The 22,622-nt window shown below is 41.9% G+C and overlaps 1 protein-coding gene across 1 annotated transcript in view; it reads right to left on the bottom strand.

The window, feature by feature from the left end:
- Positions 1 to 22,622, bottom strand: part of IPO5 (importin 5) — a 68,619-nt gene that overhangs the window by 18,683 nt on the left and 27,314 nt on the right. The window contains exons 5-16 of the mRNA XM_038759058.1: positions 20,742 to 20,934; positions 19,009 to 19,111; positions 18,232 to 18,328; positions 17,882 to 17,986; positions 14,454 to 14,576; positions 14,250 to 14,370; positions 9,332 to 9,419; positions 8,433 to 8,539; positions 1,275 to 1,399; positions 1,096 to 1,185; positions 729 to 902; positions 83 to 301 (exon numbers count right to left, since the gene is read on the bottom strand). Coding sequence (XP_038614986.1) covers positions 83 to 301; positions 729 to 902; positions 1,096 to 1,185; positions 1,275 to 1,399; positions 8,433 to 8,539; positions 9,332 to 9,419; positions 14,250 to 14,370; positions 14,454 to 14,576; positions 17,882 to 17,986; positions 18,232 to 18,328; positions 19,009 to 19,111; positions 20,742 to 20,934 — 1,545 coding nt within the window. The remainder of the gene's footprint in view (positions 1 to 82; positions 302 to 728; positions 903 to 1,095; positions 1,186 to 1,274; positions 1,400 to 8,432; positions 8,540 to 9,331; positions 9,420 to 14,249; positions 14,371 to 14,453; positions 14,577 to 17,881; positions 17,987 to 18,231; positions 18,329 to 19,008; positions 19,112 to 20,741; positions 20,935 to 22,622) is intronic.

Here is a 22,622-nt window from a genome sequence, read left to right as displayed (position 1 = left end):
TGTCTAACACAACCCTGTATGTAAGTTTTAAGTTCAAAGCTCCCAGGTAAAGAGTATATCTAACAAGCATCATAAAACTTACCTTTTCCTTACCAACTGCAAGACCAATTAGACTAATGCACTCAATAGTCTTTCCTCTCAGGAGTCTCAGTTCTTTCTGGACAGCATTCTCAACAATATGTTTCAGTGAGGGCATAAACAAATCATAGTACGGAACAAATTTTTCTTCTGCTGTATCTGCAACCGATGCAATAGATGTCACAACTTGCTCCAGAACCAACTTGGTGCCTTTCTGAATCAGCTTGGAGAAGAAAGAAAAAGAGTTTTACTTTCATTTTTAAAATGACTACATGCAGGTGAAACCATTTAAAAAGGGAAACCCAGAAAAAGCTACTGCCAGTTTAAAAGGAGCCGGGCCTAGTGGGTGGAGCCGAGCCTCGGAGTCACAAGGGTCCTTCTCCCACTCTGGAGAGTCTGGAGAAGCCCAATGCAGGTCTCTCCTTGGCACCATGGTGGCCCTTAGACTACCACCTGCAGGGTCTTGAACACTTAGATTTGCTGCCATCACCGGGGTTTAAGTCCTAAACCTGTTTCTTTGCAACTCCTACTTGTGTTCTGTCTCATTCCTTTTTTTCCCCCTTGGTGTGGATTCATTATTGCCACCTTAAAGCACAGAATCTTGAAAGCGATGGAGAAAAAGGACTCTATAAAACTGAGTTTAAACATACCTCCTGAAGCTTAATCACCATGGTGGAATGAAGATGCTTCACCAGATTATCCAAATATGGAATCAGCAACGATTTGGGGCAATCCTCCGTAAAGTTAATAAGGGCAGCAGCAGCATGGGCCTGTACCCGTTGATTGGCTTGGTCTTCCATTGTCTGCAGAAGAGCTGCAATCACCTGCAAAATCAAATGCACTGGCTGTCAGAAATTATCCTTTTGCGTGTTCTCATTTAATCAAAGATATTTATTAAGCGCTTACTGTGGGACAACACTTGGGAGAGTACAATACAACAGAGTTGGAAGCCGGGTTCCCTGCCCACCACGAGCTTAAGCCAAGAGTTTAATGTCTGACAGCTGGCTTGTTACTTGCCTTCTCATGGAATTTCTTTTGAAAACTGGGTGCAAAGTCAGTGGCCATCTGTCCAACTGCATTACAGGCTGCATACCTCACCCTTGGATGCTGAAACAATATTAGACACAGAGAGTTTTCACAAAATTCATACAAGGTGGCTGAGAAATGCAACCAAGGTGATAGAAAGAGGGACTTACAGGATCCTGAAGAAACAGTAAAACAAAGTTAACTATTTCATTCAGTATGCCCTCCATCTGCTGGTGGCAACCTTCTCCGATGGCAGACAAGGCCATTAAGCCAGCATGTCGGTATTTCCAATCAGCTACAGAAAAACAGAACAAAGAAACACGAGAAAATGGCCATCAATTACAAACATTTATCATTAGAGGAGACGTATACGGAAAACAGACATAAGAAGGATATCCTTAATTAACGAGGCAACAGCCTAAACATTTGCAAAATTCCCATGTTTTACTTTAAGGACCATGCATGTCAGATGGCTGTACACAGAACTCTAGGAGAGTAACATCACAAGAGTACGATACAACAGATGCACGGGCATAAGAAAGATACTATAGATCTAGAAGCAGTTTTATGCCTGGTGCATCTGTGGTGAAGTTGGCCTCCTAGGACTACAGGGCCATTTTGGTATGATCACAAGACAGAATCTGCCCCTGCTAATCAGCTGAGTGAGAAGAGTGAATTCCAATCACCAGGCACCTTCCCTTTAATAATAATAATACTGATGACATTTATTAAGTGCTTACTATGCGCAAAGCACCGTTCTAAGCGCTGGGGAGGTTACAAGGTGATCAGGTTGTCCCACGTGGGGCTCACAGTCTTACCCCACTTCCTCCATCTAGACAGCCACTGCCTCTAGCTCAGTGTTTGGATGAATAGATCTGAGGTTATGTTAATGGGGGTGAACGGCAGTCTAAACTGTTAGGGAAGAAAGAATTTTGACAGCAAGATCAAGGTAGTTGATAGTTCTCTTTTCTGAGGCCACTGCAGCCTCTCCCCACCCCAGTCCATACTTCACTCTGCTGCCTGGATCATTTTTCTACAAAACATTCAGAACATGTCACCCCACCCAGAAAACTCCAGTGATTGCCCAACCACCTCCGCATCAAATCGAAACTCCTCACCACTGGCTTTAAGGCACTCCATCACCTGGCTCCCTCCTACCTCACGCCACTGCCCTCCTGCTATAACCCAGCCCACATCCTTCGCTCCTCTAGTGCTAGCCTCCTCACCGTGCCTCCATCTCGCCTATTTCATTGCCGACCCCTGGCCTACATCCTGCCTCTGGCCTGGAATGCCCACCCTCCTCAAATCTGACAATTACTCTTCCCCCCGCAAAGCCTTATTTTTTTTTTATGGCATTTATTAAGCGCTTACTATGTGCAGAGCACTGTTCTAAGCGCTGGGGAATTTACAAGGTGATCAGGTTGTCCCACGTGGGGCTCACAGTCTTCATCCCCATTTTACAGATGAGGGAACTGAGGCCCAGAGAAGTTAAGTGACTTGCCCAAAGTCACACAGCTGACAAGTGGTGGAGCCGGGATTTGAACCCATGACCTCTGACTTCAAAGCCCATGCTTTTTCCACTGAGCCACGCTGCTTCTCTGAAAGCACATTTCCTCCAAGAGGCCTTCCCAGACAAAGCCCCACTTTTCCTCATCTCCCTCTCCCTTCTGCATCACCTTGATTTGCTCTCTTCGTTCTTCCCTGCTCCCAGCCCCACAACACTTATGCACCTATCTGTAATTTGCCTCCCCACCTCTAGACTGTAAGCTCCTTGTGGGGCAGGGGATGTGTCTGCTTATTGTTATACAGTACACTCCTAAGTGCTTATACGGTGCTCTGCACACAGTAAGTGCTCAATAAATACGATTGAATAAATAAATGAATAGGGGCTCTCGGGCTGGCTGCATGCCAGAGCTTCCCCTTCTCTCACTCCCCAAAGGCCTGTTTTCAACTGGGGTAGAGGCAACAGGGACTTTACAGGCTTGAGGTGAGGTTTCCTGTAGGGATGAGGAGGACTCGCCTCTCTTCACAAAGCCAGATAATGCCATCTATCCTCTGCCTGAAATATCTCAGGTCACCAATGGCCAGGCCTAATGATCTCCCTTGCCCAGATTTTTGCAAGTTGTAAAATGTTCTGCCCATTCCCCCTTGGACTAATCTTATGGGTGATAGTAATCAATCCATCACATTTGCCTGGTCAGCCTGGACATCTTGCTGTGTACTTTGCTTGGTCATAACTTTATTTGAATTGACTTAGTGTTGAGAACTGTAAAGTTTGCTCTTTAGCATGTTCTTAGTGACCAAGTAAATCATTCTTTTCAACAAGTTACTACTAGCATTTTTCCCTGTTTAGTTTGTACCAAAGCCACAGTGGAATTTTTAATGGCTGCATCCAAGAAAGGCAGGGGCAGAAGGACTAAAGGGTGAGAGAAGGTGTGTGTACAAACAGCTGTCACAGATTCAGCTCTCTAACTCTCATACATATGTATGTTCTCTGCAAAAATGAAATTATTTTCAGAGCAAAAGTTTCAGAGCAAACTTTCCTTTGAGAAGTACTGGTCTAATGGAGGACCCTAATAATAACTGTACCTCAACTCTAGCTTCACCTCTTTTCTTTGTGGCTATAGGTTTACTGCCATATAACCCTGAAGGAGCCCGATCTCATCTAATCTCACAAATTAAGCAGGGTGGGCTCAGGTTACTACTTGGATGGGAGTATTTCGTCTGGGAATGCTGGGTGCTGTAGGCTTCTTCCTCTAGACTGTGAACTCGTTATGGGTAGGGAACATGACCGCTAATTCAGGGAGTAGAACGGTGAGGTGACAGAGTCTGCAGGTAGCCCATCTGTTGATTTTAGGCCTCTGTATTTCACAGGACGATGAAGTTGTTGGTGGGAAATGCGATTTGCAATCAGGAAGTGTCAGAAGGCCGAGTAAGACTGACAGAGGCACGCTATAGTTACCTACAACTTTAATAAAGAACGCAACTCTTTTATTGAGGATTTTGCTTAGGCAATTTTTTTTCTTTTTGACCTGCACCAGCTATACTCTTATATAAGTTTCTGAAAAGTATTTTTGTACTAAGTGTTGAAGGCAGTATTTACTGACAGATGTCTGTGCTCTGAATTCAGTCAGCAGGCCAATAATTGCAACCAAAAAGTATCCCAATAAAAAGAAAAAATAATGTATTTATTATACGTCATATAATAAATAAATGAAACCCATGAAGAAATTGGAGGGGACACCAGGGCATGGCTTACAGGTTCACGACAGGACAGCAGTTGGCTGTCATAGGGACCACGTTTTGGAGTTATTTTTTGGACTCTTGAAAAAGAAGTGACAATCAATCAATCGTTATTTACTAGATGCTTATTGTGAGCAGAACACTGTACTAAGCTCTTGTCCCCAGTCCTTTCCCACAACTTTGTGACCCCAACTTTTGACCGCAACCCCAAATGATGCATGTGTGCCGAAAGCCATTCTCAACAAACCTCTTCTTTTCTAGCCCAGTCCTCCCTCTGAAGCTCTTACTACTATGGGATGATCAAATGTCAAGACCATTCCCCTTGGATGCGCTGACCTAAACAGTACTTTCAAACATCAAGATTTTCAAACCAAACCACGAGTGCTTAATCCAGGTAACATTTTGGGAGGGGGAGCCATCAGACTGTTGACTTTGTCAACAGAAACTTTTAATATAATCTAAATTCGATTCTTTACACTACTGGAGCCATCTGAGTTTCCCGCAGTCTGGGTATAAATGCTCCGGGACACTTGCCTTAACTGGTCATTAACAGCCCAAACTCACCTAGGGTGAAATGGTCTTTTCGGATGTGGAGATACTGAGGAGTTTCCACAAATCTAGCCTTTTCGGGGACACCCCCAGCTCTCTAAATTCTCAATTCAGGCTGGGTAGTAATGTGTCCATCTTAGGAATGACCTGGTACTGAGGATCTTAGAAATTCTGAAATGTGGGCAATTTTCTTGAAAGGATATAGAAACGAAGTGCCTCACTTCCTTGAGCATTAATGTGAATCCTGGAAGGCAGAACTGCTTTGCTTGTGACTATGGTTTCCACAAACAGCAGCTGGCCTAATGGAAAGTGCACGGCCCGGGAGCTAGAGGACTTGAGTTCATGTCCTACCTCTGCCGCTTACCTGACATGTGACCTTGGGCAAGTCTCAACTTCTCCGTGCCTCCATTTCCTCATATGTTGAAATGGGGATTAAGTACCTGTTCTCCCTAATCTCTGGACAGGAAGCCCCATGTGGAACAGAGACCATGTCTAACCTGATTAACTTGTATCCTTCCAGTGCTTGGTAAAAACGATATGCTTAACAAATACCCCAGTTATTATTATAGTTTTGGAGTCAGCCCTGGTTTTAGGGTAGGCACTTTAGCCAGAGAGACATTGTTTTTCCTAGCTAACTCATCTCCTGGAGTTTAATATTTAATGATGGCACTTATTCATTCAATTGTATTTATTGAGCGCTTACTGTGTGCAGATTAAGCGCTTACTAAGTGCAAAGCACTGTTCTGAGTGCTGGGGAGGTTACAACGGAATTAGGTTGTCCCACAGGGGGCTCACAGTCTTAATCCCCATTTTACAGACGAGGTAACTGAGCCCCAGAGAAGTTAAGTGGCTTGCCCAAAGTCACACAGCTGACAATTGGCAGAGCTGGTATTAGAACCCATGACCTCTGACTCCAAAGCCCAGGCTCTTTCCACTGAGCCACGTATTTGTTTCTGGGACACCCCCAACTCTTTTTTGCCATTACTAGCAAGGATTCTGATAGGCATAATGATCTGTTGGGTAGGGTCTTGAGTTGAAACCCTCTCATCTGATGGATCCTCCTCAATCTTGATTCAAAACATAAGTCCATATCCTTTCAAACATTATTGCATTAATAGCCCGAATGGGAATGCTCATTTTAACTGTCCAGTTAAACATGAGGAAAGAGAGGTGGTCCAGATAGATGACAAGGTTGCATAAATTGCACAACCAAGCCAAACTTCTAGAAATCTTTCATCTTTTCCCACTTGATTTTTACTTCTATTGCCCGGTATTCTTATTTCCCAAAGGATCACCCTTCCAGGAATTTGTTCACTAACTGGCAGTCCATTTTATGCAATGCTTACCTAACAATGTTCTAAGAATCCAAATCTTTCCATTAATATTAGGAGAAATGCTGTAACCATTAATAGGTTTAAGGAGGTAGTGGATTCCCCTGGTGTACGACTCATCCTGTCTGTAATGGTGTTTTGGAATGGTCTTTTCTGCATTCCTTATATACTCATGGTACTTGGAGTACAAACTGCCTGTTTCCTTTGGCTTGAGCTGTTATGGCTCTTAGAAACCGACAGAACTCTTGTGTTTGCCATGCACTCACTGTGGATTGGGAAAACAACATTGCTCCCTGTGACTGAACCGCAGGAATCATCTTTGTGGTTCTCCAGAGGGGTGAAATCAATCAATGGTATTTATTGAGGGTTTTCTATTTGCAGAGCACATTACTAAGTGCTGAGTGAAACATATTAAATAAATCAGATACTTTCTGCCCTCAATACACCTACAATCTAAGAAGACAAGTACAGAGATATTAAAAATCTTAAAGATTTAACTTTGAACAAATAGAAGAAATGAGTGCTGGCAGGGAGGTATACTGACACACTCCTAACCTATTTTTTTTTTTTTATCATTGAGTGCCAACTAATCTCAGCAGGGAGGGAAATTTTGGGTATGAGTGCTACTCTTTAAAGAAAATGCCACACCCTCCACATAAGGAGGACTCGGTGGTGGTGAGTCTGAATGTGAGAGTGGAAGAGGAGGGGAATAGAGACCCATCTCTATTGGTCTTCTACTAAGGGCGTGACCCTGCATCCTTTACTGAATTCCCTAAGGGAAGAAGAAAACTCTCTCTCTTCTATGGGCTCCTTTTTCAGGCTCTGTTTCTGTAAAACTTGTGGTTTTGCTTTGGCATTTCCTGATTTTTTTTAAAAAAGTTCCCCCTATAGAAGGTGAAAAAGAGAAAGGGGGGCATGTCTCCAGAGTCTTGCCATATGACACCCTGGAGTTACCAATTGTGTAATTCTGACCTGATGCTGCTGACTGGAATGGCTACACTTCAGCCCATGCCAGAAAAGGGAGAGGAATGCTACTGGTTCTTAGTGAGGGGAGATGGAGACAGGTCTTTAAGCCGTGGAGCAGGCTATCAGAGGCAGCTGGCAGTGTGTAGTCCTGAAAAACTTGAGTGAGCACAGAAGTTGTGATAGGGGAAGTATCTCTCTTTAGGGGAATATTATCCACCCAAAGATGGCAAGCAGAGCATAAAGTGAAGTAGGGAAAACCAGGTTTTCACTTCTGGTAAAGGAGAAAAGACTCACCAGTGTCTTGCAAAACTGTCTGCAGGAAAGAGGACAAATCAATCAATCAACCAATGGTAACTATTGAGGACTTATTAGGTGCACAGCACTGTACTGAGAGCTTGAGAGAGTACGATACCTACAGAAAAATGATTAGAGCAAAGCCATTTCCACCTGCAACCTGGCTTCACTACACTTTTGATCACTCAATGGTCAATCAATCAATGGTATTTATTGAGCGCTTAATGTGTGCAGAGCCCCGATAGACTGTGAGCTCACTGTGGGCAGGGGATGTGTCTGTTGTTATATTGTGCTCTCCCAAGCGCTTAGTACAGGGCTTTGCACACAGTAAACGCTCAATAAATATGACTGACTGAATAATTAGATACATCTAGCCAAGACAGGGGCTCCAGTGCTCCCTACCCACTGGGACGGATTGGGATGAAATGACAAGAAATCAAAGGAGCAACAAAGGAGAAGGCACTTGTGCTTATCCTCTCCTATGCCTAAAACATTACTTACCTTTAGCATTCATACAGGTGCAAATGAAGCAGTGTGCCCAGCAGAAAGAGCCTGGAACTGGAAGGCAGGAGATCTGGGTTCTGGTCCCATCTCTGCTACTGGCTAAGTATGACTTGTATGACTTTGGGCAAATCACTGAAATCTTTCTGGGTCTCAGTATTCTCATCTGTAACATGGGGGTAAGACACCTACCCCCCTATTTCACCATGATGAGCTCTGCATGGGACAGAGATCGTTGGTTCTATTTACCTGATTATGCTTGTAACTTCAAGATGATTGGGTGCAATTCTGCCAAGCTGAGAACACCTTTGAAAAAAATCCAGCAGACTATAGGCTGGAAAGTGACAAGGCTTAAAGGCAATCTAAGCGACTGCAAAAAGAATTCAGGTTTTTCTTTGCCAGAGTTCACTATTACAGCCTTTGAAGTGTACATTAAGAACTTACGATTCTGAAGCATTTGCATGATATGTTCCTTAATCATTGGTAGAACTAGTTTTCCACCGAGTCCACATGCCATTCTGTCCAATGCACTTTCACCAGCAACTGCATTGCTAAACATAAATAAGTGGTGCACCATAAGTTTCTTAAAGCAAGAGCTATTACACAAGACACATGGTTAAAAATGCAACTAAATCCCTAATTCCTTTTATTAATTCAATTTTTTTTTATTTATTTGAAAAGCCTACATGACAAAATCTAGCAGCACTGAGGCAAACCTAAAAATGTTTACCTATACACAATGAATGAGGTCTAGTTCATCTCTGTCTTAGAAAGGAACATACCAAAGCCATACCACAAAGAGAATCAATTCTATTTTTTTTTTACTCTCCAGAAGACTGCATTTTACTAACTCCTTCTCCCCCTTCTAGACTGTGAGCCCGCTGTTGGGTAGGGACCATCGCTATATGTTGCCAACTTGTACTTCCCAAGCACTTAGTACAGTGCTCTGCACACAGTAAGCGCTCAATAAATACGACTGATTGATTGATTAACCCACTTCAATGTTTAAAACCACTCCTTAATGGGAAATTCCTTCTTACAAGTGCAATGTGGCTTAGTAGATAGAGCACCGTGGTCTAGTGACAGTCATTTTGATTATTCAGATGGAAAAACTACTAATGTCTTTAGGAGGGTCATTAAAAACTCAACAATTTAGCTTCCTCAAAGTCCCTCTGAAGTGAGGCCATATTTACTAAAAAATATATCAAAGGTAAGGCCAAGTCACAAAACAACTAAGATGACAAATTCACGATTGGCACTCAAAAATGTTTGATTCCCAATCCTAAATTCTCAACTACACCATATGACTTCAATTTTTTTTAAAACATTCTCTAGGCGATTACCTGTCAAAATCATCATCTTCCAGCTCATCAGCATTTGACCAGTCTTCATCTTCTTCCAGATCAACCATCATGGCTAGCATCTGAGGAACTAAACACACACACAAAAAAATCATTGTTTTCCTACAGCCCAGAAGAGAACATTCAAATTTATTATTTTCTTAATGTTCATTTTATGTAGTCCTAAAAGGAATCAGCATACTTTCAGGAAACAATAAAGGAATGGATTATTTACTGCCACATTGAATTCACAAATCTGTCTTGATGTACTGAAGTACTCATAGAACTTATGAATAGATCTTATGTGTTCTATTACATTTTCCCAAGTATAGTTGATTTAAATGTCTGCATCCCCTCTAGACTGCAAATTCCTTATGGGCAGGACTCATGTATAATAATTCTACTCTACTCTCACAAGTATTTGATACAATGCTCTGCACACAATGGGTAGTCAATATATGCTACTGATGTGCCCACTGTGACAGAGAATTGATAAGTATCTGCAAGCAAAACCCAACTTTCTGAGAACAGAAACCATGGCTTAATGAGGCTTACTTCTTCCAAATGAGGTGATTGAGAGTATTCTGTATTCTGGGAACCAATGCTAGATCGTAGTTGGGGGGCAGGAAGGTGAGAATGGATAGAAAGGAATTTAGAATATTAAACATAATCCAGGAAAAACATACGTATTTTTTAAATGGTTGAAAGGAATACAACGTAAGTAAAGAATTAAAGTCCCTAACTATGCCAGTCACCCAGTTAGCAACCTTGAGAAGGGTAAAGTTGGGGCAGGAAACATTGTGTTTTTATCTGTAAAGTCAAAGCAGTGTGTTTGCTCTGTTTTGCCTTTATTTTCTGAGGAGGTATTGCTTTTGGGTATGGATATTGTCCATTTCAGAGGACCAAATGACCTGCTCATAAAAAAGGGAGATATTAAATAAATACTAGCAGAGATACCTTATCACAGAATCTTTGGGTTATTCAGATGTCCAAAAAACTGCAATAATTAACGCGACTTTTCTTTTAGAGGGAAAAGCCAATTAATGTGTAATAATCATAACAGAAATTATATAAAGACTACACAGTTCTATTCATCTTTCTTTAAATGTGACAAATCAATAAAATTTAGTCTTTCCCTGCTACTGAAACATGGTTCCCCTTGCCACCTATAAAATAGAAAAAAAAAATCAAAGGAATTACAAGATTTGTATGGAATTAGTCTACGCCTTTCTCAAGAGAAACTGATGCCAACACATAGAATTATTTTGATGAGATTTCTAAAAATCCCTCTAAAAAGTCCTAGCTCATAAATTTATTGATAAGAAAATCTAAAGGCCTGAAGTTCTCTTAAGTGAACTTCACCACCAGTAATGAGTCTTCTTTGAGCATGAAGGACAACTATATATATTACAGGATAAATAACTCTCAGGGACACACAGCAAATGAGTGGCAGGAGTGAGGATTAACATTCAAAGATCCTAAAATAGTTTGGTACTTGAATCAATAGTATGAAATAGCTGACAACCAACTAATCATTAAACATACCATATCCAAACAACAGACTGGTCTCATTTTCCCCACAGAATGCTGTCCTTCCCCTGTATTTTCCACCACTGGATAACACCACTATCCTTTCTGTCTCACAAGTCCACAACCTTGGCATTATCCTTGACTCATCTCTCCCCTCCGACCAGCTCTGTGTGCAGAACACTGAACTAAGCGCTTGGGAGAGTACAATACAATAGAGTTGGTAGACATAATCCCGGCCCACAAGGAGCATGCAAACAGGAGGCGAACAGACATTAAAATAAGTTACGGTTAAGGAAAATGGCAGAATAGAAGGATATGTACGTATGGTCTGTGGGGCTGGGAATGAGGTGACTATCACAGTGCTTAAGGAGTAAATATTCAGTCAGTCACTCAATCTCATCATGCTTAACTCCACATCATCTCCAGAACTTGCCCTTTCCTCTCCATCCAAACTGCATCCCCACTGGGTTAGGCATTTGTCATATCCTGTCTCAACTACTGCACCAACCTCCTTGCTGACCTCCCTGACTCCAGTCTTGCTCTTCCTCCAGTCCGTAAGTCACTCTGCTGCCCAGATCATTTTTCAAAAAAAAGTTCCACACACCTCCCCCACCCCGCCACTCCAAGTGCCTCCAATGGTTGCCCAATCATCTCCGCATCAAGCAGAGACCCCTCGCCATCAGACTCGAGGCACTCAATCAGCTCCCTCCCCGTTACTTATCCTCATTCCTCTCCCACTAGGACCCAGCCCGCAAACTTCACTCAACACCAACCTACTCACCTGTCAGTCAACCCTTGCTCATGCCTTCCCTTTCATTCATTCAATCGTATTTATTGAGAGCTTACTGTGTGCAGAGCACTGTACTAAGCGCTTGGGAAGTACAAGTTGGCAACATATAGAGACGGTCCCTACCCCACAGCGGGCTCACAGTCTAGCGGGCTCCCTTCTGCCTGGGTGTCTCTCCACCTACATATCCTTATCTTCATATACCTACTGAAATCTTATCTCCTCCAGGGAGATAAGACTGATGTCCCAAACTGATGTCCCAGTCCCAGACTGATGTCTCATCCATCCACACCCGATTTTTCCTTCCTACCGCCTCTCCCATGTACTTAATCCCACTCCCTGAGCACTAAGGTACTCTTCCTGCCATCCCCAACCCCACGGCATTTATGTGCATATCCTCATACTCAGTTGCTTCCCTTACCTTTATTTTACCTTTACCTTTATTTTAAATGTTTCCCAATATACTCAGTATGCTCCTTGAGAACAGGGAATGGGTTTCCCAACTGTTTTGTACTCTCCCAAGTGCTCAGTACAAAGCTCTGCACGAAAATACCATCGACTGATTGAAGTCCAAGCATTATTTAAATCAAGAATTAATTACTGATAAGACAAGCTAGGTGCCGAGTAGGAGCTGGTCTGGACATCTTTCATCTTCTCCCCATCTCTTCCTCCACAAATGAACTTGCCTTTTAATGTCCCTATTTGGGTTTCAGTTCACTGATCTTGGAAAGACACTGAGTGTTTGCGGCTTAATAGAGCATCAAATGTTTTACTTTCATTAATTCTAGATTTTCAGATCATACTATCTAATTAATGCCTATCACTTAGTCTTTTTCAGTTTTTCTTGGACCACCTGATGAATTCACACATGTTTCTACATCAAGCTCAGAATATTAAGACACTCCCACAGCTGAAGACATGCTTAAATTTTGTTATTCAAAGTCTAGAAGTTCCATCAGTAGGAATTTGTCCAAAAAGGGAAAGCACAGAAGATGGAAAAATAAAAGATAACGCCAAATGAATTGTCTATTTTACTTCAACATGCCAATTCCATATTTATAATCCTGTGAATATCAGTATCAACAGTATGTATTAAGGATCTACTTTGCACTGATAATTGCAGAGTGATGTGGTGACAAGCAGTAGTATAAATAAGATCACAGCTGCAGAACATAAAATACAGATAACTGACAGTGAAATCTCTAAACCAAGCGGCCTAACAGCATAATAATAATAATAATAATAATAACAATAATTTTGGTATTTGTTAAGCACTTACTATGTGCCAAGCACCGTTCTAAGCACTGGGGGAGATACAAGGTAATCAGGTTAGCCAACATGGGGCTCACAGTCTTAATCCCCATTTTCCATATGAGGGAACTGAGGCAGAGAAGTTAAGTGACTTGCCCAAAGTCACACAGCTGATAAGTGGCGGAGCCAGGATTAGAACCCATGACCTGACTCCCAAGCCTGCGCTCTTTCCACTGAGCCACGCAGCTTCACACGCAGCATGGAGAATATAAGATGTCGAGATTTCAAAAAGGACACGGTAGGCAAGAAAAGTACTACGTCACTTGGCAAAGTAGCTGATATTCTGGCATTTTATCAATAATCAAGCTTGACACCCAACTCAGTCTTTAAAATTAAAGGGCTACTTAACCTGACTGTTTGGATGAATAGTCAAACAATGCTATCAGTGTTATTTTCAGCTTTGGCAACAGTTTCCTCTGCCACATTCAAGGGCTGAAATTAGTTTCTAATACTGAGGATCTGGATCATGGGCACAAGATAGAAAAATGGTAAGTTTAGCTGCAAGACCCTTGCAGCTATACCAGGAAAACAGAAGACAATTCTAAAGTCACAACAGATAAGACGAACATTTTATCTGCTAGACACTAAGGTCCTTGAGGGCAGGGATCATGTCTACCAATTCTATAGTACTATCATATCTATCATTTCTATTATACTAATTAGTGCAGGCCTCTGTACGGAGTAAGTGCTTGGTAAATACCATAGTGGTGCTGAGCATCTAGAAATAAGAGCAGCCGATAAACTTTTCTGTCATGAAGCCAATGAGAGCTTAGTGGAGGGACACTTCCAGTCATATGGTCAAGAGGTAGTGCTACAAGTACTGCAAACTGTTATTCCAAAATCACATACTCCAGGCAACTAATGAGCCATTAACCTGCGGGTCCTACAGTCCTATTGCCATAAATGTGGATCTCTTCCTAGCAGCAAGGCTGTCTTACTACAAATCCAATTCTTACTGAAGGGGACATGAACCTTAAATGTAGAGAGGAATACTAGCCGAATAGCTTTTATAATCCATCTTACTGAAATTCATTTCACACCCAAAACGTTTTATCTTGTTCAGATCCCCACCCACCATTTTCACCACAGAATCCCCTAAAACATGTTTCAAGTTTTACAATTCTCCATGTAACAATTCAGGAAAATCTGTGGTGTCCCGGATGCCGCACACCAAAACTGGGGTTCCAGTGAGGAGGCTGCTTCTCAGCACACAGCAATTTTTTCTAAACAAAGTTTACATTTTAGCTGTACAAATGAACTAACACTTTTATGAAAGAAAATAACAATACTTACTAGCCTGTGCAACAACATTTGTATGCTTTCTCAGCATAGCAGCAGCCGTCTCAGAGAGGGTCACTATTACTTCGAGGGCAAGCTGGCGTTGCATATTGTTGAGGCTGGTATCTGCACATAACTAAAATCCAAGAAGATTTAAGTATTCAATCAACAATAAGAACAAAACAGAAAGGCTAACTTTACTCTAGTATTTAAGTTTACCTTCAGACTCAACTGGAGAGTCGCTTCTAAGTGAGGGCGTAAGAACTTTGGAACAGTATCTGCGATCTCAACAAGGGATTTTAGGACGGAGTCATCATTTTGGTAACAGGATTCGTTTACTGCCTATGATGGAAAAGGGAAAAAAAGGAGCAAAAATGTAATTTGTGGAGTTCCTTTCTTCTCGGGTAATCAAATAATGCCACACATTGTTCCATTTCTCAAAACATCCCCGAGAAATATATAACAGAAGCAATAGCCTGATGTTTTGTTCTCCAGCCACGCATTCATCCTATAAACACTGCATGCACCCAACACTCTTTTACTATCCTACATACAAAACTCCAGCATTAGAGGGGCCCCTTCTACTCATCTTCAACCAAAACCAGGGGCCTCTGCAACCTAGAAAGAAGGGAGCAGATCTGACACCTCTCTCCTCAATATCCCCAGTAATGGTACTGCTTTGGAAATGCAGCTGGGCCTAATGGATTGTTAGTCGACAGGGAGATGGAAAAAGGACCCTCAGACAAAGGAAAGAGACACGAGGAAGAAAGAGGCAGGAACAAAGAGACAAGGGAGGGGTGAAAAGCAAGGAACAGTAAATGATTTTCGTGACCAAGCCTGGAAAATTCGTTTGATTTTTTTTTTTTCTTAACATGACCAAAGACAGATTTCAAAAAAATTCCTAGGAATCAGCAGTATGATTGAGCATTCTACTAGGTGCTTGGAGAACATACAAAAATAAAAGACATAACCCCAGAAAGCATACGGTCTAATGGAGGAGACAAAATCGATATACTCTGGTTAAGAGTGAGAAAACAGATTCAGAGACGACACAAATGGATAATTAACGGTAATGTGAATAAAGAGACAGCAAATGGGATGTTATGGACAAAAAAGAGGGACTAATTAAGAAAAAGGTCTCCTGAGGAGGTAACTTTAGGGAAGGTTTTGAAGGGGGGAATGTGGTTTTGTGAAGCCAAGGAAGGATGAGAAACAAGAGTGAGGGATGATTAGAAAGAGAGTTAGGGAGATGTGGAAGAGTATGAGATTCATACATGAGTTCAGTACTGCCCGTATTAAGTTTGAGGTGCTAGAAGCTCATCAGCTAGGACAGTTCCAAAGGCAGGAAGTGTTTCAATATTATAAATCAGATTTGAGTTCAGGGCTAGGCACCTGGATTTGGGAGTCAGCTACACAGATGACACCATATGAGCAGATTTTCTCCCTGAGGAATTGGAGTGAGTAGAGAGCCTAGAGGGAAGTCCTGAAGGACAACCACAGTTACAGAACAGAATGGCACCACCCCAATTTGGGTGGTAAGACCACTCATTGGTCTGCTTGCCACTGGTCCTTAAGAAGAGTGGAGAGAGGTGAAAAACTATCTAGAGTCAGCAAGTTCCCTTTGCTCCATCTGTGACCCTCTCCATTCTATGTCTACGAAAGTAAAATTTCATCTGGGCAAGACAGAGTGCTGTTTGAAAACCTGGTACTAAAGCAATCGAAAACACTGAGCATGTGAGTAAAACAGGTCATTTCCACCTGTTTTAAGTGTGTTGAGAGAACCAGACTATCACAGGAGAGAACCAGAAATCCTACAGTATATTTCTCTTAGAACCTCCAGCAATTGTCTTGTTTCTAGGTTTTTTTCTACTTAGAGTATAACAACTCCTGTGTGCTATATGTACTAGAGAGGCAGTGTGGTCTAGTGGAAAGAACATGGGTCTGGGAGAAGACCTGGGTTCTATCCCAGGTCTGTTGCTTGCCTAATGGGTGACCTCGGGCAAGTCACAATTTCTCTCTGCCTAGGTTACCTCATCTGCAAAATAGGGGTTCAATATCTATTCTCCCTCTCAGACTGTGGGGCCCAATGTGGGACCTGACTGTCTTGTACCTTACCCCAGTGCTTAGCACAATATTAGTACACATAGCAAGCATTTTACACCATATTAATAATAATAATCCCAACTTCAATTTATTTCCAATCTGATCATATGTTTACCTGTTTATTATAGACCTGGACTGACAGTGCCCATTTTAAAATTCAAAATCCTAAAAGGTAGGGAGATTTGTGTACAATTTTATAAATATATATAGTTTTATGTAGTCCTCCTTTTCCACTTTTCCTTCACCTAAACAACTCATTAGTTCTGGCCACTCCTGATAAAAACTACTTTTAGAAACAAATTTATGAAAACTCCACGACTTTCACATATGTTGGACAACTTACAGATCCCGCTAAGCGATAAAATCCTGTGGGCAAAGAAAACTGTTTACCAACTCTGTTACACTGTTATTCTCCCAAGTGCCTAACAGTGGTCTGCACCCAGTAAACACTCAGTAAATACCACCGATCGACCGATCCAATCTACTCATTCACTAAGAACATCAGTAGGCACCTTTGCTCCAACTTTCCATTTTATGCTGACTTCTTTCTAGTGAATAAACTCGCTAAAATAATATTTGCTCATTCAGCTTTAATAAATTGACTGCTATCCTTCGACACTTTTTCTGAACTGCACTCTCAATAGCTGCATGAGACCGTAGTGGTTTTCTCAGTCATCTTTGATTAATAGTCTGCTGCAAGGGTGCCCAACTTTCCATTTCCAGGAAACTTGGGGTAGGGCCAAGTCGAAAAATGAATGATCGATCCACACACGTGGAGTCAGAGAGATGCACACACATGCAAAACACACACACACGGCAAGGGGAAATGCAAGCATTCACAGGATTAAGGAGACACACTGGAGAAATGGTTGAGAGTTGGCATGGAGTCGATTCCCCGAGACCAGCAGGGCTTTGAGTATCTATTTATTCCCGGCTCCAGGTCAGAAGAGAGCTCCAGCTTTTGGCAGGTTCTCTCCTTTCCTGTGGGAGCCAAAGCAAGGAACCCCAAGAGATATAGGGGGAAGTTTATGGCCCTAATTATGTGGGAGCAATGGCTCAAATCATCAGCCCACCACCCACAACTGGCACCCTGTTCTTCTCAGCTTTAACATCAAAAAGCTACTTCCAGCTCCTCCAAAAATCAATTCCTTTTCTAGAATGAAGTCTCTCAGCTACTCTCAGGCAAACGGGTCATAATTTTATTCTGTGTAAATCGGTTCAGAAAACAGGCCCCAGGACAGAGTGCATAGTTTCAGACACCTCAGGGCACAGACCTTAGGACAATCTCCTTTCCCTTTCTAACAACAAGCCGATTAGTCAACAATTGTCTACCTTGTGCAAAGACTGCACAGAACTGGAGGTAGTCCTGTTGGGGAAAGTACATGCAGAGTCATGTCTATTAAGACACCTTTATAATCAGTCCGGCATTTCAAGCACTTTAAAATGCTCACTCAAACTGTAATAGTTCATCAGAGCTATTGTGCACCTGGGCTGGCATTTACACAAAATAGAAATAACCCCATAATCTTCCCATATTTTCTTACCTGTAAGATCCCAGGTAACAAGTCTGCGAAGTGTTTAAGCAAAGTGATATTATGTTCATTGGCAAGTACAAATGCCGCTGCAGCCCTAGCAGACAATGTCTTGATCTAGAAAAGGCAAGCAAAGAAACGAGATGGAGGAGACAAGTTATTTTTGTTTGATGCATATTCAAGTTTTTCACTCAAGATCTCATTTTGTTTATACCAGCGTTATTTTGAATTTAAAAACTGAAAAGCAAAAAAAAATTATGTGAAGACAATTCTGGTTTGCTGCACAAAGTTCCCACATAAATTAAGGCACTGAATAAAATCCAACTGCTAACCATAAGAAAATAAACTGAAAAGAAAATTACCGATGGGTGTTCTTGATCTTGCATACATTGAACCAACATCCGTTTGATGACATCCAAATAATGTTGTTGCTGGTTTCCAAAAATTCCAGGGAAATTCCTAAAAATTATGCAAAACATAAAACGGGGCCCCATTTTAAAAAAAGCTAGGCCTCAATGTCAAATGCATATATGTGTTTAGATAATTCATTAAAGTATCTCAAGTTATTTTAACTTAGCATGAAGCAAAGGCCACATCTCTATTTGGGAGGTCAATAGAAAATAAATAAGATGCATACTCTGATAACATTCAGTAGGAACATGAGAAGCTTATATGGTGGGAGGTCTAATGACGATACAAAGAGGTAGAGAAAAAATGGAATCTCACTCTTTTCTGAGCCCTAACACAATCCTGCTTTACAAAGAATGTGATAGAGCGGGCTGCTGAAGAATTTTATTAAGTATAGGGCAGAGGAAGAGAGATGAAAGAGAATGGGACAGAAGAAATCCTTTCAAAGTCCATTCCTCCCAGCAGCAGAAATATCAATGGGAAAGAAACTAGGGTGACACAGGATTATTTAAATCACAGGAAGAACAGTCAAACAGTAGGTGTTTAACTTCTCCCTTACCCAAATTAGGAAAAGACACATTTGTAAACTTAAAGGTATTTGTTTTTGAACAGTTAGCATTTAACAAATCAAGTTTTTCTTTGTCCTTCAATTAAATTTTAAAAATCCCTTTGTTATAGAACTGGGAATTAAGGGAAGTTTTCATAACATTTTGTACAGTACACACACATACCAGAAAATGTGAAGGGCAGCCTCTCGCAGTCCCACATTTTGAGAACTGACTGAGTCAAAAAGGAACTTCAAAGCTTCTGGCCATTGATTATTCCCATCCTCATCTGGAAGCAAAAGATTTCTAGTCATTTAAATGGGCTCAAATTTACTAATTTAAGTTTTCCAAGGTGATACTGTTCATTAGAAGATTTAAAACAAAACAGTTTAAGCTGCTGCTTAACACTGTAACAAGCAAATGGGTTTAGGAATATCTCTTGAAATATGTCAGTATGTACTTCATTACATATATAATAAAGACAATGCCAAGTACAGAGGGACTCATTTCTAAGGCAGCTCTTTATTCTACAGGGTCCTGTATAATGCTGCTCCCTTTTGCTCCCAATTTTTCCCCTCCCATTTTTAAGAGAAACTGAGGTGGGACTGCAATTACAGTACCTCCTCCACTACGACTCTCAAGCCACTAAAAGACTCCAGAGAGAATGTCCCGCCATGGTATACTTTCCCATACGCCTTACAATTCAATTAAACTGAATTGGGCACCAACGTTATAAAGAAACCAGAAACATCACAAGTCGAAGGAGATTACTCAATCAATCGAACACTTACTATGCGCAGGGCACTGCACTTCGTGCTTGGGAAAATGAGTTGGTAGACACAATCCCTGCCCACAAGGACCTTACAGTCTCAAGGACTTTCTGCCTGACTCACCTTACCTCTTACTTTAGATGTTGGAAGTTTGAGTCTGTGCAAGAAAGGAAAAAGAAGCCTGCTTGCTGCTAGCCACCAAGGCAAGAGCTGGGAGAACAATCCCCAAGACGGGAAACAGATGGGAGTCCGCACAGAAGGGGAGCGAGGAGCCTGGTACAAGTGGATACGTTTCCTCGCCACTGTGTTTTGGGGGCTTCTTCAGATCAGGTTAATGTTTTTAGGCCCTACCCCCACATGACAAAAGGTTCTAAATAATACCTGCATTTCGAAAACAGTCATGTGTTTGTTCCCCGTATTTTGAACCCACTGCCAGGTATCCTGTAGCAGACACCGAATCCTTTGTCTTTCAAATGAACCAACATTCTCCTTGACATCAGGAGTGTCTGGTTCAGTGATCTGCACATTAATTGCTCAATGAACAGTGTTTGTTGATGACGATGTTGATATAAAAAGAGCCTTATCCAAAGTAAGACTCCTGTCCAATGAATAGTATCAGAACTCCTCCTGAAAATCTATTCATAGAAAAGTCTAACAGGGTCACAAAGCCCCTGAGTTGTCCCTCCCTACCCCTGTGCAGAAAGGACATACACTGGGGGCAGAAGCAACTTGGAAAGGAGACCAGACCTCTGGGGAATGAGTGAGGAACATCTGCTGGCTGGGCTCAATCCTGTTGCTCTTGTATGCCCCCACCTCCGAAGCCCTAATTTCCTGGGTGGCGGGGGGGGGGGGGGGGGGTAGACCTGAAGGCTGGGTTTATTCCTTCCTCCTGATGCATAAAAAACCCTCCCCTATAAAGAGGGCAGACTTTTTGCAGCAAGATCTTCCCTTTCCTCCCACACTTTTGGGCCTGCCTTCTCCCCGACTATTGTCACAAGTCCCCATCCCCCCCCACCGCCCATTTCCCCCTCCAGCTCCCTGGGGAAGGATTCCGATGGACAAGGCTACCCCTCCCACCTGGCTGGGCATTCTCTTCCCTCTCCCACTTCCAAAACCAGATGAGGCATGAGCAAACCAGTCAGTTCATACCTACTAAATTCCTGGCCAGCTCTGCAGCAATGTCGCAGACTTTTTTCCGCATTCCAGACTGGGTTTCCATCTGGATAATCAACAGCAGTTCACTTTTGATGGCATTCTGAACATCGGGGGGAAGAGTTGGATAAACCTCCTCAAATGCAGAGGATAAAAGGCGTCGCAGGAGGACAGCAGCCATTTGCCTAGCCTATAGAACAGAAAGTTCAGCAATTCTATGATAGGTGATGGGTTACTTGTGAAAAGAAAATAAGGCTTTAAACTGGTGTGCTTCCACTAGTTGATGAAGCTATTCCTCATTTATTTGGCTATACCACTCGTGAGTAAAAGGCCTTTTTCTTTTCACCAATTCACTGAACAAAGTTAAGGGAATCATTTTTCTTCACTTAGAATTTAGTGCATCAACATTCCACCTCTTAAAAATCAAGGAAAAAAAGGATCAAATTTTTCCAGTTACCTAATAATGGTAAGCCACTGTCACAGCTTTAGGCAGAATTTTGCTTTCTCTCTGTGCATTCTACCCTCATCTCAAGTTGGAAAGAGGCCTATTCATCTAGTGAGGTACAGACTTCGCATCACTTCCACCCACAACCTCTGAAGAAATCCAGAAATGTTTTCAAATTAGGAGAATGACAAGGACACCGTGAAAACTCAAACTGCAAAGCTCTAAGTGTTTGGGTTGACGCCAGCATATTAATGAGAAGTGTCTTCCTTGAACTCTCAAACCTTGGCCTTAACATGATCTCTGTCCCCTGCCCTCCTCATTTACCTGCATTGTTTTTTAGCTTTACTCTGAGAATGATAGCTAACACCATCATGTATAATACTCACTCATTTTTTATTTAAGCAATTGTCTGTGAATTTGTGATGACTCACATAAAACACTTTATTAGTCCTTCATTCTATGTATTTTTGATGGTATTTGTTGAGCACTTAACTACGTGCCAGGCACTGTACTAAGCACTCGGGTAGATGCAAATCGGTTTGGACACAGTCCCTTGTCCCACGTGGGGCTCACAGTCTTAATCCGCTTTTTACAGAAGAGGTAAGTAAGGCACAGAAGAGAAGGGACTTGCACAAAGTCACACAGCAGACAAGTGGAAGAACCTGAATTAGAACTCAGGTCCTCTGACTCCCAGGCACATGCTTTTCCAGTAAGCCACACAGTATTTGGAATCAGATGCAATGTCAGAGAGAAAGAGAAACATTTTGGACCCTTCACTGTCAAAGTTTTGATCATTCTAAGCTCTATATAAGCTACATCCTGGCTGAAATAGGTGAGTGGATGAAATGTGCAAAATTTTAATACAAACCTTATGGCAAAACTTTGTCCCTAGGTTACCTTTGTTACCTCCAGTCTGGCTTTCTGCCACTTTCTCTGACGTCCATTCCAAAGCTTGTTTCAAACTGGTTTAAAGTGTAGGTCACTTTACAACTGTCCTTCATAGTACACGTTAGCTCTCTATGTGTTTACTCATAATTCAATGCATTGAATTACCCAGAGCTTTAGGCTACAGTCATTCGCTGATCACCTAAGATACTGCACTGCCTCCTCTATATCCCCTTACTACCTTCCACATTTCATCAGCAAGTGCTTTCAAATCCTTTCACCAAAAGACATGTTTCAGGGCCTATCATTTTCAGTTAAGGTTATCTTCTAGATCAAATATTCACAAAGGCTTTCTCTTTATTTCAAAAAGAACTCTCTTTAAATGTCTCAACCTTAAGAAAACAGCTCTACTTTTGAAATAGCAATTCTAGGCACCTTCTTTCGGTTCAAAAAACGAAACTGCAGGCCTTCAGTAACTTTTTCAAAGGTGCCTAGGCCCGAAGGACTACAAGAATGCTACCAAAGCCTTAGCAATTCTAAAACAGTCC

The sequence above is a fragment of the Tachyglossus aculeatus genome, chromosome 17 (genome assembly GCF_015852505.1).
Source record: "Tachyglossus aculeatus isolate mTacAcu1 chromosome 17, mTacAcu1.pri, whole genome shotgun sequence".
Lineage (NCBI taxonomy): Eukaryota > Metazoa > Chordata > Mammalia > Monotremata > Tachyglossidae > Tachyglossus > Tachyglossus aculeatus.
Note: the sequence above shows the minus strand (reverse complement) of the source record. Positions and strands in the feature narration are given on the sequence as shown.